At 39.7% G+C, this 17,912-nt stretch overlaps 1 protein-coding gene, 1 long non-coding RNA gene and 2 other non-coding genes across 6 annotated transcripts; 1 reads left to right on the top strand and 3 right to left on the bottom strand.

The window, feature by feature from the left end:
* Nucleotides 1–5,540: 5,540 nt before the first annotated feature.
* LOC121651966 (fas-binding factor 1 homolog) lies at nucleotides 5,541–15,919 on the top strand. Of its 2 annotated transcripts, XM_042004465.1 has the most exons (31): nucleotides 5,541–5,683; nucleotides 5,804–5,966; nucleotides 6,132–6,162; nucleotides 7,253–7,300; nucleotides 7,420–7,465; nucleotides 7,564–7,633; nucleotides 7,731–7,781; nucleotides 7,877–8,015; nucleotides 8,132–8,194; nucleotides 8,330–8,371; nucleotides 8,901–9,044; nucleotides 9,135–9,264; nucleotides 9,461–9,667; nucleotides 9,747–10,265; nucleotides 10,349–10,414; nucleotides 10,498–10,544; nucleotides 11,228–11,277; nucleotides 11,361–11,408; nucleotides 11,498–11,626; nucleotides 11,727–11,827; nucleotides 11,944–12,150; nucleotides 12,234–12,341; nucleotides 12,501–12,640; nucleotides 12,756–12,874; nucleotides 13,393–13,515; nucleotides 13,605–13,781; nucleotides 13,873–14,049; nucleotides 14,132–14,269; nucleotides 14,378–14,477; nucleotides 14,576–14,703; nucleotides 15,743–15,919. In XM_042004465.1, the coding sequence occupies exons 2-31, from the start codon at nucleotides 5,964–5,966 to the stop codon at nucleotides 15,818–15,820; spliced, it is 3,429 nt and encodes a 1,142-aa protein (XP_041860399.1). In that variant the 5' UTR covers nucleotides 5,541–5,683; nucleotides 5,804–5,963; the 3' UTR covers nucleotides 15,821–15,919. The 2 variants fall into 2 exon arrangements, with proteins under 2 accessions (XP_041860399.1, XP_041860390.1); XM_042004456.1 differs by having other exon boundaries at nucleotides 5,541–5,966.
* Nucleotides 15,392–17,292, bottom strand: LOC121651983. 2 transcript variants are annotated; one of them, XR_006012548.1, is made up of 5 exons: nucleotides 17,135–17,292; nucleotides 16,736–16,799; nucleotides 16,502–16,544; nucleotides 16,254–16,316; nucleotides 15,392–16,055 (listed from the first exon to the last, which is right to left on the bottom strand). It is a non-coding gene; the product is annotated as an uncharacterized LOC121651983 (long non-coding RNA). The 2 variants fall into 2 exon arrangements; XR_006012549.1 differs by having other exon boundaries at nucleotides 17,105–17,281.
* LOC121634789 lies at nucleotides 16,134–16,203 on the bottom strand. The gene has a single exon (XR_006009297.1). It is a non-coding gene; the product is annotated as a small nucleolar RNA R38 (small nucleolar RNA).
* LOC121634795 lies at nucleotides 16,389–16,460 on the bottom strand. Its single transcript, XR_006009298.1, has one exon. It is a non-coding gene; the product is annotated as a small nucleolar RNA SNORD49 (small nucleolar RNA).
* Nucleotides 17,293–17,912: the final 620 nt, after the last annotated feature.

Genomic DNA, 17,912 nt, shown 5'->3' with positions numbered 1-17,912 from the left:
TTACATTCCAGGCCAAAGGTTTTAAACACAGACTTGGAGATGAAGGATTTGTGTACTGAATATGGTGATGGAGTTGAAGTGGTGTTGGTATGCCATTGCTTCAGAAGCCTCATAAAAGTACATAAAGAGAGAGATGCCCCACATTCAGCTTTTAAGTATTCACCACTACAGAGCTAATACTAAATGATTCAGAAGCAGAGCAACAATCCACCATCTCTTTCGAGGGTTGTTTTAAATAAACCTCCCAACAACCATGCTGTTAATTGCAACAGAGACATTGTTAGATTTATAGGTTTCCTGGAGCACTGGCTCCACATTCTCCAAATCCCTTTTTTTAATAAAAGGCTGTTATAGGTAGGAAATATGCAATATAGTTTATATATGCAGTTTATAAATGTTGTATAAACTTTTCCTGCTAATCCCAGTATTTTTGCTACTGCCATACAACTGATAAACTAAAATATAGTAAAAAAAAAAACTTTCACAAAGATAAACATGAAAAGATAGAGCACTTCTGTATTAGTGTGGCAACTGCACTTCAATTTGTTCTCTGGGATGTGATCTCTCTTGTCATTCACTTGTGTCATCTTCTCTCTTGTTTGTTCTGACGGTTTATCCTGAGCCCTCTTTCTTCCTCCACCTCCTTTATTCTAGTCCTCTTCTTCAACACCGTAATAATGGAATATAATTGGTCTCCATCATTCCATATAAATTACATTATTTTGCTATGCTGGTTAGTTTTCTCAAATGACCAACAAATCTACTGAGGTGAACGTAGGCAAATTAGAATCTGCATCAGTTGTCTAGCCTTATTTTTGTCCACCTTCTCACCTGCTTTCTATTGTGCTTTTCTATGCTTTCTCCTCCTCCCCTCTATATCTTCCTCCATTTACTTTTATCCAAATCATAAAAAACAAACCGAATATAAAGTCCGTATCAGTGTCTTACACTAATGCATTTGAATATTAGTCTCTTGTTGGGAAATACAGTAAGTTAACCTTGGTTTTTATGTTGGATAAAAATAAAACAAAGATGATAAAACACAAACTCCATCAAAAGGTTGTGGTGGGGTGGGGGCATGTTTTACCCTTTGGTGCCAGCCTAAGTGTAGACAGTTGGGGCTAATGAAAATTCAATGTAAATTTAATTCAGTTCAGTTCAGCTTTATTTGTATAGAGCCAATTCATAACAAAGTCATCCCAATGCACTTCACAGACATAACCAACTCAAGCCAGTTCATTGTGATTCCAATTAAAACAAATCAGTTTCAGTCCAAATGATAATAATTGTTTTCATACACGCCAAATTATAGAATATTATTACCTAACTGAAGAAACTGACTTTTACTTGGAAAAACCTCATGCCCAAGTGCAAGCGAATGCAGCACATTATGTACTTCTTAATCAACACCTACCATGTTCTTGATCATAATGCAGTACGGCATCATCTCACCAACTGCCTACGTGGGCGATAAATGTTTGTCCAAACTGTTCTTTCAAATTTTATAAATGGATATAATTTCCCTGAGGGCTCTCTGAAGGGATTAATAAAGTATTTCTATTCTATTCTATTCTATTCTATTCTATTCTATTCTATTCTGTTCTATTCTATAAGAGTAATTCATATACCAGATATGATGACTGTGCAAAGTCCAGCCTTCCGTCTCCCCAGTCTCATTTGCCAGCTCATCCAAGGGGATCCTAAGGTGTTCCTGGGTCTTTCCCAGGGAATCCTCCTGGTGGGACATGCCTGGAAAACCTCAACAGATTGGTGTCCAGGAGGCAACCTGACCAGATGCCGAACCACTTCATCTTGCTCCTCTAGATACAGAAGAGCAGTGACTCTACTCTGAGCCCCTACCAGATGACCGAGCTTCTCACCCTGTCTCTAATGGAGAGCCACCCTGCAAATGAAAATCATTCAAGGAAAGTAGATCGACCAGTAAATCCAGAGCTTTGCCTTTTGGCTCAGCACTTTGTTCACCACAACAGACCGATGTAGAGTCCGCATCACTGTAGACACTGCACTGACCCGCCCGTTGATATCCCATGCCATCCTTCCCTCACTTGGAAATAAAATACTTGAACTCCTCCACTTTTCGTAAGACTTCATTCTCGACCTGGAGAGGATGCTCCACCATTTTTTGGCTGAAGACCATTGTCTCGAATTTGGAGGTGCTGATTCTCATCCTAATCTCTTCACACTCAGGTGTGAATCACTCCAACAACAGTAGGAAATTATGGCTCAATGAAGCCAACAGAATCACATCATCTGCAAAAAGCAGAAACTGAATCTTGAAAAAAAAAAAAAAAAAAAAAAACACACTGCTCCTCTTTAATCTGAGGTTCGGCTATCCGATAGACCCTCCTCTCCAGGACTCCTGAATAGAGCTTACCAGGGCAGCTGAGGAGTGTGATCTCCCTGTAGTTGGAGCACACCCTCCAAGAGGGGGACCACCACCCCAGTCTGCTAGTCCAGGGGAACTGTCCCCAATGTCCATGCGATGCTGCAAAGGCCTGTCAACCAAGACAGCCCTAGAGTATCAAGTGCCTTAAGGAACTCCAGGCGGATCTCATCCACTCTTGGGGCCATGCCACCGAGGAGCTTTTTAACACAGTCAGCAACCTCAGGCCCAGTGATAGGAGAGCCCAACCCTGGGTCCTCAGAGTCTGCTTCCTTGTCGAAAGACCTGTCAGTGGGACTGAGGAAATCTTCAAAATATTCCTTTCATTAACCCACAATGTCCATCCCCGCACACTGTTGATAGAATACTGCTGGCCCTCCTTAGCCACCAGATAGTGGACCAGGATTTCTTCAAAGCTGTCCAGAAGTCATTCTTCAATTCTTGATGAAAAAAAAAAGTCATTGGCTATTTGTTTTTACAAATTTTGTTATATTAGACAATGATTTTAGTTGTAATAATCATTTTAATTATTTCCTAATAGCTAGACTGTATATATATGTATATGAATTTAAAAAAATACAATTTGTTCTGTGTTTTTCTTTTTTTTTACAGGAACTCAAGACTTATTTCCCAGCTTACTACAGAGGAAACCTTTTGTTGTTTTCTCTGATTCATCTGTGCTTGACAGCTCACACCAAGACCCTCGCCTGGAGGCTAAAGAAAAGAGGGGCCCACAAAAACAGAGAGTCCTGTTTTGATCATGGCTTTTCCATATCCATCCAACAGATGCTTAATTTACTGGAACAGGCTGAGCTCAGATGGGTTCAATTTTTTTTTTTTGAATTGGCAGGGGGGGGTTCATTGTTTAAAGTCGACATATGTTTCTTGTGTTTTCCTCATTCTTTCAGTGGGTTATATTTCTATTTTGTGCAAGTGAAAGGTCTGTGATTTTACAAACCTTAAAATGCACATCAAATGACAGATATTAATCTATTAATCTAGCAGAAGGCATTGCATGAAATGCCTGTTTGTAGATCTTTTTTTTATTATTTATTTATTTTTAACACTTTTTGTGGAGGGCAGCATTCAAGCTTCACACCAAACTTGATGCTAGAGAAGGCTGAATTTGATTTGACATTTAGAGAATAAAAAAAGAAGAAAAATTACTGCTGGTTGCAATAACAAAAGAAAAAGTAAATCAGAAATAAAATGTATAGTGATATTTTCCCTGCCGTCAAGTTTTAAAGAAAAAATTAACACCACACAGTTGCAAGGGAAGATTGCATATGCTGTACTCATATGTGACACGAGAAAAGCAGGTGGGAAATTCTCTCCACTTTAGTTGTACCCAAGGGATAATTTAAACAAGAAACATGAGAAAGTAACACACACAGGCACAGACACACACTCACACACACACACACACACACACACAAAAACCAACACCGCTGTCACCACCAAACCTGTAAATAACGATTATATAAGCCCTTTAAGGTAATTCAATCTGCTATTGCATTGTCTTGAAGATGTTAAACAGTGAACGTCTTTAAATTTCCAAAAATTAAATGAAAACAAAACAGAAATGTTCATTTTTGGCAACTCTTTTAGTCCGGGTGTTGACAATGCTCTGGGCCCTTTATGTTTTTTACTGTAAGGCAAACTGTAACTGTACTGTAAAGTTAAAAAACCTTGGCATGTACCTTGATGGTTCATTTAAACTGTGTAAGCAGGTGAGTGCAGTAGTCCAATCTGGCTTTTTTCATCTGAGACAGCTAGCTAAGGTAAAGCCATACTTTCCAGCTAATGTCTTTGAAGATGTAACCCATCTATTTATCACTTGCAGACTGGACTACTGCAACCCCTGTATTTGCAGATTGGTACCGAGCAGAGGGAGCACATAACACCAGTTTTGGCATCTCTGCACTGGCGTCCTGTTTCTTACAGGATCCAATTCAAAATCCTGCTTTTTGTTTTTAAAGCACTAAAGGAGTCTATCAGCTCTTCTTACCTGTCTGAGCTCCTATTTATTCATGCTCCATGCATGATCCATGAGATCCAACTCCCAGCTTGATGTTAACCTTCCAAGAACCAATTTTAAGTCTCAAGGTGACGAAGCCTTTTTTGTGGCAGGTCCCAGACTCTGGAACAACCTCCCTCTCAGTGTTAGATCTGCACAGTCACTGGAACATTTTAAATTTCTCTTGAAGACACGTTGTTATTGACTGGCTTTTATCACAAGTTGACCTAAACATTTTTCTTTTTCAACTGTCCTAGTCTGTGTTGTCTTAGTTGTTTTTAATTTGTTTTTAATTATTTTAATTGCTCTATTGTATTGCTTCATTTTATTGCTCTATTATTCTTCACTTTATTTTATTTTAGATGTGTTGTTGTTTGTAAAGCACTTTGGGCAGCATAACCTGTTGGAAGTGTGCTAACCTGACCTGACCTGACCTTTAAGGTGACAAAAATGTGCCTCAACATGTAATAACACCTGAATATTTATAATGATTCTCTGTTTTTGAGAAATCAGGTGACTTTTTGTTAAATGTATGCAAAAGAGAAGAAGTGTATTCATTGGAGTATAACTTAAGTGTCCTGTTTTCTAAAAGGTTAAGTCATGTATTGTGCTGAATATGGCTTTTAGAGCCAACCTGTGAACCTTACAGCTATGTTTGTCTCATTCTGTCAGCCCAGCTATTGAATAAAGCGGTGCAATACATTTCTGTGCCACAGTTTTATTTAATGATATTAAAGCATGTTTTAGCATGTTTTTGATTATGTTGGACAAACAACAAGGTTACTAAATTGGGATTTGTCTATTATCACCGACTTGATATTCAACATCAGGCTTAGAGCTCACAGATGTAAACACTGGAAATAAATTATTCTGTTAAATTGTAATTATTTCCTTTAGCTAATTCTCTGAGTTCTGATGCCACCTGCTGGTGAACCACTGGAGTAAATTTCGATAAAGGCTTTTCGAGCAGGAAAAAATGCCTAATAGTATTTAGGATAATCAAATTTTATTTTAAACGCTGTCCAAATGTTACAATTTCTCTGAAAAGTCATTCTGTTCAGAGTTAATTTAAACTACTGTACCCACAATGCAACGCAAACAGTAAACAGGAAGTCTGTATTTTGCCGGCTGGTATGATTATGGTGTTCCCGCTGAGTGATTCTAGCATAGGAGCTCGTGGTTTTCGCCTTATTTAGGGCTATTTGACTATAATAATGAAAATTTAACCAGATGACCTAATGAACTGAGGTATACTAACTAAGGTAAATGTGGTGTCTAATAATCTTTTCACCTTTAGGTTACTTGAAGTCAGCTGAAAACCTTTTTTTTTAAAGTCAATATCTACCCTTTGCTTGGTGCTTAATCATGTCCCTTTTTTCCAGTTTGAATTAAACGTATCAGCTACAATAGTTTTGAATTGTTAACAGAAAAAATATTGTAACGGACTGGTTACCAATGGAAACAGGAGACGCCTAAACAGATTTAGCTAGCATTAGCTTGCTGTCTAACCTCAAGTCCTACCGCTACCTGCAGAGATTTAACATGGTAAGTCAAACTACCGACAGAGGTACTCATATTAATAATGCATATTCTTTACACATTAAACGGAATTTAGGACTTTAAATAACGGATATTTTTTCCCCATTTGTGGTTGACTTGGAGTTATATGATTTATGTACAACGTGATTCATTAGTTTTCTCTGTTCGCAGGCAACAAAACCAAAAGCTAAAACCCCTGCAAGTAAGTAAGCTGTGTTCTTTAAGGCTGTTTATAAACGGATTTTCTCCCCATAATGTTTTAGATGTGTTCCTACTCCAACATACTTAATTCAGATTAATGAACTCCCTCATCAAGTTCTTTGCAAGCCTGTTAACGAGCCATGCATTTTGTTCAGATTTGTTAAAGTAGGGTTAACTGTAAAGCATGCGGTGAAGTGGGTCCCGAGGACTTTAAATTAAATAAAGGTTAATTAAATAAAGGTGAAATACACTGATCAGTTATAACATTTTCAGTGCAATGTTATGCTGGGTACACCTGTACTCTGGTATTTACATAAAGGTTACTTTGACATTTGCCACCTCCCTTAAGATAGTAGTTAATATTATATTATTTGCTATTTTTGCAGCAAAACTGACAACCCGAGTGGAGTATCTTAACATACAGTGTGTATGTATATCTACTCGCTGGCCACTTTATTGGGTACACCTTGTTACTATGGGGTTGAACCCCTTTTTACCTTTGGACGTGCTTTACTTCTTCATGGCATAAATTCAGCAAGGTGTTGGAAACATTCCTGAGATTTTGGATGCAGATTTGTCTACTACACATCCATGATGAGAATCTTATCATGGTGCCTGTAGAGGCCATTGGAGTACAGCAAACTCATTGTCAGTTCAAGAAACCAGCTAGAGATGCTTGGAGCTTTGTGACATGGTGCATTATATTGCAGGATGTAGCCATCAGAAGATGTGTACACTGTGGTCAGAAAGGGATGGATGTGATCAGCAATAATAACCAGACAGGCTGATGATGATCAGTTTGCACTAAGGGGCTCAAAATGTGCCAGGAAAATATTTTTTACACCATTACACCACCAGTAGCCTAAACTGACGAGGCCGGATGGATCCATTATGTTCTTTACACTAAATTCTACCATCTGAATGTGGCAGCTGATTGAGAAATTGAGCATGTGTGCATAATCAAGTGGCCAGTGAGTGAACATATTTGGTTACATTTTTGTTTGTGTTAAAGTTGAAGTTATAATGTTGTGTCTATACAGAGAAAAGCACAAAGTGTCTCTTTTTTAATATCCTATATGGCTTCCTTTAAGGTCTGTTTGGAGAGGATGATTTGCTTGAAAGTCTATTTGATGATGAAAGTAAGTAAGCAAAGTTCTGCAATCCTTTTAGTATTGCGATTTAGAATATAATCAGTATCATTGTGGTTTTAACATTGTTAGAGTGTTATGATATTTTCATCTACCAAATTATCCATCAGAACAGCCACTTCGATCTAAAGGAAATCGCAGCAGGCCACTAAATCGGTAAGTTAGAAGTTTTCACACGGGACATACTACCATTTATAAAGCATCACCTTCCCAGTGGTTGTGGGTTACTTCGTTGTTCTTGTTTGTGATTCCAGCTCATCTGATGCTAATAACATGTTCAGTATGCTAACGGAGGAGGTGAAGAGGGACGGTGTGGACTTTGAGGTATAAGGGAAAATATGGTTAAGGGTTGCTTTTAGTCTGTCTTTTCTTTTAGTGTTTTTATGTTGTCTCATTGTTATTATTTCTATTTCCATTCAAGGACTCAGATGTTTCAACAGCTGATCCCAGTGACATGCTGAAAAACATGGAGGTAGATCATTATGAAATGAGTAACACAAAAGAAACAAATGTGACTGTTGTTGTGTTTCTGCATTGTTTTAAGTTCACTGTGTTGTCTTTGTGCAGGACATCGATGATATGGAGGCCAGCCTTTTTGCATCAAAAAAAAAACCCAGCACAACTCCTGCACAAACAAAGTCATTTAATGAGGGTACAAAGAAGGATTCTGCTGTGTTGGAAAATAATGCAAATCCAGAGGGAAAAGGTAATTCAGTCCAGTCTTCGTACATAAATAATTATTAGCTTCACAGTACTACCAGCTTTAAAGTTTATGTTAATTGTAACAATCAGAATCGGATTTGTCTTTTTCCTCGTGCTCAGCTAAACCAACTGGAGGAGGGCAGAAGTCAAACTCGCATAACCACAAGAAATTTACCTTCTTTGGTAAGGGATCCCCCACGTCACACACACACACACACACCTGAGGCTCACCTGACCTTTCTACAATCTAATAAAAGAGTGATTTTACTTCTGACTGATGGCTTTGTTTACTTGTACCACTTTGCTGCTCAAACTCAGATGATGGCGATGAGAGTCATGGTCAGACATCAGATATCAAAGGTACAGTAGTTAACATTTCCACATTTAGGCCATTACGGACACGAGTGGAATAGAATAAAATTTAATGAAATGTTAAATAAGTTAACAAAAATGGACAGATTGAACGTTTTAGAAAGTTTTCTTCAAATAAAAGGTTACCGCAAAATGTGCAGTCTTAAAAAAATACAAAAAAAGATAAAGGAGCTCCAGTACATCAGAAGTTTAGGTGCCTTGTGTAGATTTTTGTTATTGGCATCCCTTTTTTGCAGCTATTACAGCTTTCAGTCACTTTAGAGTTCTTCAGTTTCCTAACAAATGATTTATGAGACACAACTGGGAGAGATTACACGTTATATTATTAAATTATACTATTTTATTAAATAGAACGTTGGAAATGAAAGTTTCATTGTTGACTCAAGGCCTTACAACCTCAAGGCCTTTAACTGACCAACGGCTTGTCAAACCTTTACCTGCCACTGTTTATAATACTGTCTTATTAATGTGCAGAAATAGCCCGAAAACATTGAAAAATATCATATTTCCTCTGCAGATACAGATGACCCCCTGAATGATCTGCTTGATGACTTGCTTCCAGATGAAACCAAGCATGAACCTAATCCTAGACAGACCAAACCTGAAAAATCTGTACCATCCACTTCAGCATCAGGATCTCCCATCCTGAAGAATGAAACAAGTAAGACACAGATTTTCCAAGAGTTTTTTCTTACATTTTCACAAATAATCGCCACATTCTGACAGAGCCTGTTTCATTTTTGCTCAACAGAACAGCCATCAAAGAAAGGTTTGTTGTCCTTTAACGATGATGACGACGACCTAATGGGTACTCTAGGATTTGACAGTGATAAAACCAAGCTAAAGAAAAACGAGGCTCCACTTTGGTCTACAAAGGAGAAGTACCAGCTCTGTTTTCATTTTGTCTTTCTCACTCTCATCGTTGTTCGTATTTATAGCTCTCAAATAATAAATAATTACTGTGTGCTTTGGGCTTTGGTGCGCAGCTAAAAAACAAAGCCAAACCTTGACAATATTTTACAAGGATAGCTTTGTGTCCTATCATTATTTCTCATTTCCGTTCCGTACTACTTCCAGGAGCGATGCCCCTCGGAGACCTCGCACTAAAATTGATGATATTCTGGAGAGTTTCTCTTCCACACGTCCTCTAGAGCAACTATCCGCGGGTGAGAAGAAGGAGCAGCCTCCACCTCAAGAGAAACAGGAGGACCTTACATTCGGGTCCTATCAGCCCACTTTGGGGTCCACTCTTGAGGGTCGCCAGTCCCGCAGACAGTCTGTCAGGTCGGTCCTACTTTAACAGCTTTCTGTCATTCTCAATTATAGGATTAATAAACAGATTAGTTTGTTTTCTCTTGATCAGATTTTCGACAGAGGATATTAGCGCCTCCACCCCAGAGAAGAAATCAAAACCGACCACTCCCACCTTCAGCCGACACCGAAACTCAGCCGACTGGCTCGGCCTCAAGGCAAACGATGAACCCGATTATCTAGAGGATGGTCCCAAAGAGATGAAACCGTCCGTAGATTCTCCAAAGGCTCCTTCCTCCCCTGTGTTGGAGAGAAAGCCTTCGTTGACTGGAAGTCAAATGGCATCTGTTGCAACAATAGCAGCAGACACACAAACTGAGACTAAACAAGCCAAACCAGAGATTTCTAAAGGTCAGAGGAAGGAGGAGGAGGAGGATGAAGACTGGTTATCTGGGGCATTGAGCAGGAAGAAGGCTCTGTCCACATTAAATGCAGAGTCCAAAACTTCCAAGCACACGAAGGAAGACGATGAGTGGTTAGTTGGGGCACTGAGCAGGAAAAAGATGTTAAAGACAGAGGCACAAACTTCTAAACACGAGGAAGAAAAAGTCGAACTTGAGTCAATTCTTAGGTACTCCACACAGAGGACCAGGCAACATGCTGACAGAAATAAATGTTTCTCAATAATAGATAATAACATGATTTTCTCTTCAGTATCCAAGACGGAACAAAAACTCCCAGAAGCAAAGAAGACACGCTTCCATCCATTAAAGCTACTAGGTAAGATTTGTGTTTTGTAGATCCAGTAAATCCATCTAAGTTGTATTTTCCAAACAGTTTTGCTAAATTGCATTTTCTTACAGCCCTGCAGCTCATTCAACCCCTGTCAGAGAGGAGAGGCCCTCACAAGGTATTTAAATCTGGCTCTTGATCATCTGCTTTTAAAAAATGATTCAATTAGACTGCTCTACATTCATGTTTTCAAAGTCATGTGGCAACACTTTGCTTTTGGCATTCTCATTTTATACTTGCATTATGCTGCAGATACAGTAATCTCATCTTTTATCTTGTCATGCCTAACATCTTTCCTCCTGGTGTCCTCCGCTCATATAGATCCTATTAATTTCATCTTAACTCCACCACCGTCTCCTTATACCGCTAACAAATCTACTCCTACAGCTCAGCATTACCTTCCTTCTACTCTGATATCTCCCTCACCGACTGCTCCCTGTGCTGAAACAGACTCTGAACAAACTCTTAGTTCATTTCATCCCTCAGATTGCCCTGCTCAGGTTACTAGCCCATTGCCAGAATCTTCTGCTAGCATTAGCTACCTCCAGCCTCAGTCCAAAACCCCCCATTTTTCATCCATTAAGGAATCCGTGGGGTTAACGGAGCCCAGTCAGGCTTCTGATGAAACCCTGCAACAGCCATCATTACCCAGCGTTTTGTCTGCTATACAGCCTGGCTCAATGTGGCGTATGTATTTGCAGGGACGTGAGTGACGAATGATAGCCTCACTTTTCTCTGTTTTCATATTAATTATTAACATCTTAGCATAATTGTTATTTATGCTTATTTACCTCCTTGCAGATCCACATCAAAGCCAAATATTAAACACATCAGCTGCAGTCCAACAACAGGTACTGCTATCATTTCAAATAAAGACCTTATCATCATAAGCGAAAATGTTTCTTTCTCAAATCCCTCGTCTTCCTCTGAACAGGTGGCTCACACAGCAGACAGTGTGCAGAAGCTGCTGCTACAACAGCAGGTGAAGACCTACTTATTGTTCTCAACCTAAGGATATTTTCACCAGATGCACCTTGTTTGTTCTTGGTTTTGACTTCTCTTTCTCCAAAGATGTTGCAGTCTCAGCTGCTGGGTCTAGGTGTTCCTGATGCTGGGAACCAGCAGGGGCTTAAAGGTGATGAACAACAAGCTAGAGATTATCAAGCTTTACAAGCCCGCATCGTCCAGTTAGAGGGAAAGGTGTGTAGTTTTTTTGTTTTTTTTTTAATTAGATACTTGGACTTATTTTGTCACTTTGATGGACTTGCTCAGCTTAAAGCATGCTTGTGTCATCATCTAGATAAAAATTCTACAGCTGGAGCGAGACCAAAGCCAGTTGATGCTAGAGAATATCCAGCAGCGACATAAACAGGATATGGAGCTCATGGAGAACACACACAAGTAGTTTTATGCCTAGACAGCACAAATGTGCAGCATTCATGTGCATACACCCACATATGAAATTCTCCTACGTATATTATGTTAGTCTGTTTGCTTAAGTCTTTGTGTGTCTTCAGGGCTCGTGTGAAGCTGCTGGAGGAGTCAGCAACCCAGAGGGAGACACGAGCACAGCTCGAGTGTGAAGACTTATGGGAACGGATGGCCACATTAACGCGATCGGCTGAGGAGGAACGCTCAGCGCTGCAGGCTCAGTATCATCGAAAACTGGCCCAGGCTCAAGAGGACAGAGACTGCGAGGTGGAGAGACTTCGAGATCTCCAGAGGTAAACCCTAGAACTTTTTTAGAACAAAACCCTGAGTCAAAAACAGTAGCAATGTGCATATTACATTTGTGTTTGCTGTCCAGAAAATCTATCTTGGAGATGAAGAAAGATCACGAAGACCAGCTGCAGAGACTGAAGAGACTAAAGGATGAAGAGATTGATGCTGTTACAAGTGCAACATCTCAGACCAGGTGAGTCAGCATTAAAGGACAAGAGGGCAAACATTTAATATTGCCTGTTTCTAATTGTGAAAGAGGAAAAAAAATGACAGATATCCAACTTAAAAAAAACTGACCAACTAATCCTGGTCAAGACTTTTGAAGATTTTCTTATGTCTGCTCATCATCCAGGTCTCTAGCAGGGGTGATCGAGCAGATGGAGCAGTTCTCTTCTCGGCTCGGAGAGCTGTCCTCTCGGGTGGAGAGCACACACGAGCACACCACTCTCGGCCTGGAGCAAGGAGCACGGCACAGAGATGAGCAACTTCGAAGTACCTCCGACACACACACACATGCACACACTTTGTAAAAAAATAGGTCAAAATACAAACTACAAAAAACTGTTCTCTTAATGCAACTGGGTTAAGGTCACTCTGCACATCTCAGCAATGCAGGACCGTCTGGCTCAGCAGCAGAAAGCCACAGCAGAGGAGAGAGCTTACCTTAAAGAAATTATTTCCAGGATGGACACTCAGCTCAGCGAGCAGCAGAGGCAGATTGAGAAGGTGAGGAGGTAAAAACACGGCTTCCACTAAGGGCATACGCTGCTTGTTAGGATACCTGCTATCATCTTCAGAGGTACAAACAGTGCTGTCCAAAAATTTTAGGTCTTTTACAAGTTTCAGAAGCAAAAAACGTTCTCTTCTGTATAACTTTTTTAATATTGTAGCTTTCCAAACATTGCCTGTGCAGATAGATGAGTTACCAGCTCATCACAGGGTTAAATGAAATGATCACTTTGCACATAATAAACAGGAATAATGAAGTACAGGCCCAAAGAAATGCTTAGACCAAACAGTTGTTGCAAAAGAATAAATCTCAACACAAGATTGTCATCCTGCATCAGGTCTGTTCCAAAGCAGCAAGGATAGGAGACTTAAAATAAACAAGTCTATCTAATGTAGAAAGAAAGCCAAGTCACATGAAAAGTCTTCAAAAGTGACCTGTCAAGGTTGAAATACTTAAGTCTAATGTTCGTCCCCATAAATATTGAAGATGCCAATTTCTTTTAAATGTGTTTCAGGAGCGCTGGAAAGTGACATCAGAGCAGGCCAAAGCAGAGTCTATCCAAAGAACCCTTGAGGAGGAGCGGCGTGTCCTCACCATGCAGATCAGCATGGAGAGAGAGGAGCTGGAGAGAGCTAAGGTGAGGATGGCATTCACACCAGGGCAGAATTTAACGCCAGTCCCATGCACCTACAAGCTCCCCCTCTCTTCCATCTTTCTCACCCTCAGAGCACGTTGTTGGAGGAGCAGAAGTCAGTGATGCAGCACTGTGCAGATGAGAGGAAGAAGCTGGCGGCTGAGTGGGCCCATTTCCATGCTCAGGAGAAACAGAGGCATGAGAGAGCTGAGCGGGATGTTAACAGCCTCTTGGAGAAAAGAGAAGGCTCCATCATCACTCTGGCACAGGTGATCTGCAATACTCATTACATTTCTAAAGCGAATTTGTGTGCAGCCTCAAAGTTACACTCAAATGTAATATTCACTGATCCTTCTGTAGGAGCAAGCCGACCTGAAGCTTCGTATGGCAGAGCTGAAACAGAAGGAGATGACTGTGGCCCAGGAGCGAGAGACTCTGGAGAGGCTAAGAGAGGAGCTGGACGGAGAGAAGGAGAGAGTAAGCAGCACAGCAATGAGACTGAAAACACGGGCCCAGGAAGTTGAGGCCTTCAGCAAGGTGACATAACACAACGCCGAACCCTGCACGTTGTTAAATATCCAGGTCAGCAACGTTTGACTTGTATCCGTGTTCTTTGCAGCTCGCCGCAGAGAAGTATGAGGAGGGAGAACGAGCGTTGCAGGAGGCTCAGCGTTTGGAGGCGGAGCATGAAGTGCGACTGAAAAATATTCATACTCAAACAGAGAATCTGAGGTTGCAGGAACAACGTATCCTGAAGGTGTGTGTATCAGCTAATGCACTGCAGAAAGCAGCGACTTTCAGACAAGGCTTCTCTTACAAAGCTCATAGATGACGGCTGTATTTGTATCAATGTGTACTGTTATAGGAGCGCATGCAGTTAAATCATCTGCAAAAGGACACAGAAAAGCTGAGACAAAACTCTTCTATCTCACCTCTACCACAAATTATTCCACCTGTTTTACCAGGTAAGGTCAAACATCTGTCCATCATACTCGTTATCACACGTTTAAAGATGTATATATTTTCTCTTAAATGTCACATTGGGATTTTTTTTTTCCCGTAGACTCAGTTTCAGCGTTACCTGTCCCTGAGCTGACAACCATCAGTGTCCCTCCCCTTAATTCTGTTGCCAACTCTCAGTCCATGGTGCTTGAGGCAAGCTTGGCTCTGTGGAAGTACACAGCAGAAAAGGTAACCACTTTAGACACTTCTCAGGATGGTATGGGTTTAATGGACAGAATGAAAATTACTGACGACATATGTTCCTGACACTGGAAAAACAATTCAGTTATTTGTAAATGACTTAATCTGTACTGAGAAAAACCCCACAGCGGAGGCTTTATACTAACACACTACCTGGCCACATAAATAATGTTGCTGCCTGGATTGAACTAAGTTATGTGCCCAAGAAACAGGGTGTCCTTACTAGCTGATTATACTGAATAACCAGGTTATCCATCAATAAGATAGCACAGGAATGTTCCAAGACAATGCCAGGATTCAGTTTGCTCACACTGTGAAGATGGTTCAGGAGGCATCGGAATATTTTCACATGGCTCATCATTACATCTTAGGAGAAAATGTAATTGGACAAAAACAGGAATGTTTTGACACTGCAGGGGCTTATTAAAAGCAATGCCCTGGATGTATCAAGTATGTTATAATTAAAACATTCACAGTAACTAGATCATTACACAATCCTGTCAGTTTTGGGGAAAAAATGATCACACTTGTTCAGTAACCTTTATAACAACTATTCATTTCAAGTGATCTCTAAACATCTAGCATGTCAGTTTTAAGCATTAAGTCAAAATACCCATCACGTTTATGAGTGAAGCTTTTTGTTTGAATAGATCTGTTTACATCAAAAGCACACAAAAAATTTTCAACTTTTATTGCATAAATTACATTATAACTTACATAAACACTCACATCCACTTACCAGTTAACTCACAATATTAAACTAGTGTTTACATCCACAGTAACATTTCAGTATTAGTCTGATTAAGGCAAACAACCTACGACATTAACTGTATGTTTTGATCTCAGTATTATGTAGAAAGCAGTATTCAAATGGGCTTTTTCCCCTGTATAAACATGTATATGTCCTAGCTGCACTATTACACCCTCCTAGCCTGTTAACAGCATATAGTGCCATACTGCTCAACACAAAGTAGATAAAAATGTTTCTGCCACCAACTATTATTTCTCCCTTTTCTTTCTTCGACAGGATCGTGACTTCCTCGAAGAGGAGCAAATCTTTTTAGAAAATTTGAAGAAGAAGTCTTACAGATTCAACACAGACTGAACACCACCTCAGACTCAGCTTTTTTTTTTTTTTTTTAAATCATTGTACAACATACAGACTTACAACAACCTCTTAGAACATCAGAAATGCAGAATACTTGCAGAAAAAAATGCATTTAAAAATGTTTAGTTAAAACTTGGTTTAGTTTTCTTTTTAACATATTCTACATTTAAAAGTCTTTGGCATCAGACCTCTGGATTAATCCAAGCCCATACTGGTTCAATTCTCGGTCCACCTGTAATGTGACAAAAAGGACAAGATTTAAATAAACAGTCATCAGAGAGCCAAACCTGTGCAGCACAGGGGTCTTCAGTCAAGCCTCAGGTTACCACAACTCCACACTCAAGTTCAGACAGGGATAACTTGTATCATCACTGACGTGACTTTATGCAAATCTATATTGGATTTTTTATGAAAATATTTGGACATTTACCCAATCATGTCATCTTTGGGACCCATGCATTATCTTCTGGTCTTGCTTTACTAATGCTGCACCCTTATTTAAGAGAGAAAAAAAGGATCATCAACTGCTTCAATCATAAAACTCACAAGCAAAATATTTTTGATTTCTCGGAACAGCTGTTGTTCGTCAGTTATCGCATCAGACGGCACTTCCTATGCAGCAGTTTTCATCACTGAATCTGTGGGAACATGGATTACAAAACCCGCATAGTATCTTACCTTTTCGCTTTGTCTTTTCCCTTTTGGTTAAGTGGGATCACATCTGGAAACATGCATCAACATTTTCCATTAGCAACGTTTAACTAGGAGCGGTGACTTTACTTAAAAGACATGCAGTAGATCAGATACCATTGCTTTCCACAACTTTTTTTTTTCTCAGACAGGGATAACAAAATCATCACACGAACTGCAGACTAGTGTAAAAGATAATACACCACTAGTAAGCAGTTTTACCTTTAAATATGTGTTGTTGAAAGTTGAGAGGCTCAACTTCATTCCACTTTATCTAGTTAGAGACCTGAAAGTTAAAATTAATGTGATTAGTGAAAAGAAGTACCAGGACATGGGCTAATCATTACTGAGGCCACGTGTCTGCTCGTTTCTATCAAAAGTAAAAGCTTAACAAGTGAACTTTAATATTTAACTACTACTCTATACCGCGATCAATTTCAAGCAAAGTCTCTAAAGTTTTATCAGCCACCAGCTTAAAACATCAATTTCGCGGGGTATTGTTACACGTGTTTGCTTAGCTCAAGGCTAGCTAACAGTTAGCAGTTTAGCATAGTTTGTCTGTAAAGCCACATTTAAGGATTTTTTTCTTACTAAAGTCTCATTAACTTCTCATTTAATTACCTCTTCAAGGCGGGTCCGCTGTAGTACACTTCACATTAGTGCATAAATGTAGCTCGATCAATAAAAACATAATTAAATTGGGTAATTTGACTCTACCTCTACCCTATCTGTATCAGAAAACGAAGGACTCCAAATCTCGCGTGATGACCGTTTTATTGGTTTACAACGTCACAAGCCACGTGACTTGGATCAGGGCGTTTACGTCTGTATGGCGAGAAAGATTTGCTTTAAAATTTTTAAAAATCAAGTGCCATTACAGTACATATATGCGCTTATAGAATTGTACATAAACAAATTTTTGTAATTCATTTTACAGAAATAAAATTGGAAGCACTGAAGTCCTTCCGTTTAAAATGATTGTAAAATAGGCTAATTAACATTACTGAACAAGCAGCATTTTAATGTTTCATCTGGTTGAGCGTGGACTAGCCAAACGTGAATTGAAAGCTCAAGAAAACTGGATTTTTTTCTCTTTTATTCAATGAATAATCAGTGTTTATGCCATAATACACTGAAGTTTATTATTCGAAACTCTAAAGTTAACTTAAAGCAGCCTTCTTAAAATTAAACTGATGCAAGGAGCATAGATTTACGGTGCTCTGTGAGTGCTGACTGCTCCACGACACCAAAGCCTGCACACATAGCAGAAAGTGTTCCCTGGTGTAGAGAAGCGGTTGGACACAGGACCGTTGCATGCACTCTCCTCTGCTCCAGCTCCATCACTGCCATTCCGCTTCCAGTCACTAGGGAGAGACTCTGAACAAGGTAGGCTGCGGCT

Source organism: Melanotaenia boesemani, chromosome 2, assembly GCF_017639745.1.
Source record: "Melanotaenia boesemani isolate fMelBoe1 chromosome 2, fMelBoe1.pri, whole genome shotgun sequence".
NCBI lineage: Eukaryota > Metazoa > Chordata > Actinopteri > Atheriniformes > Melanotaeniidae > Melanotaenia > Melanotaenia boesemani.
This window is presented reverse-complemented; position numbering and strand designations above follow the sequence as displayed.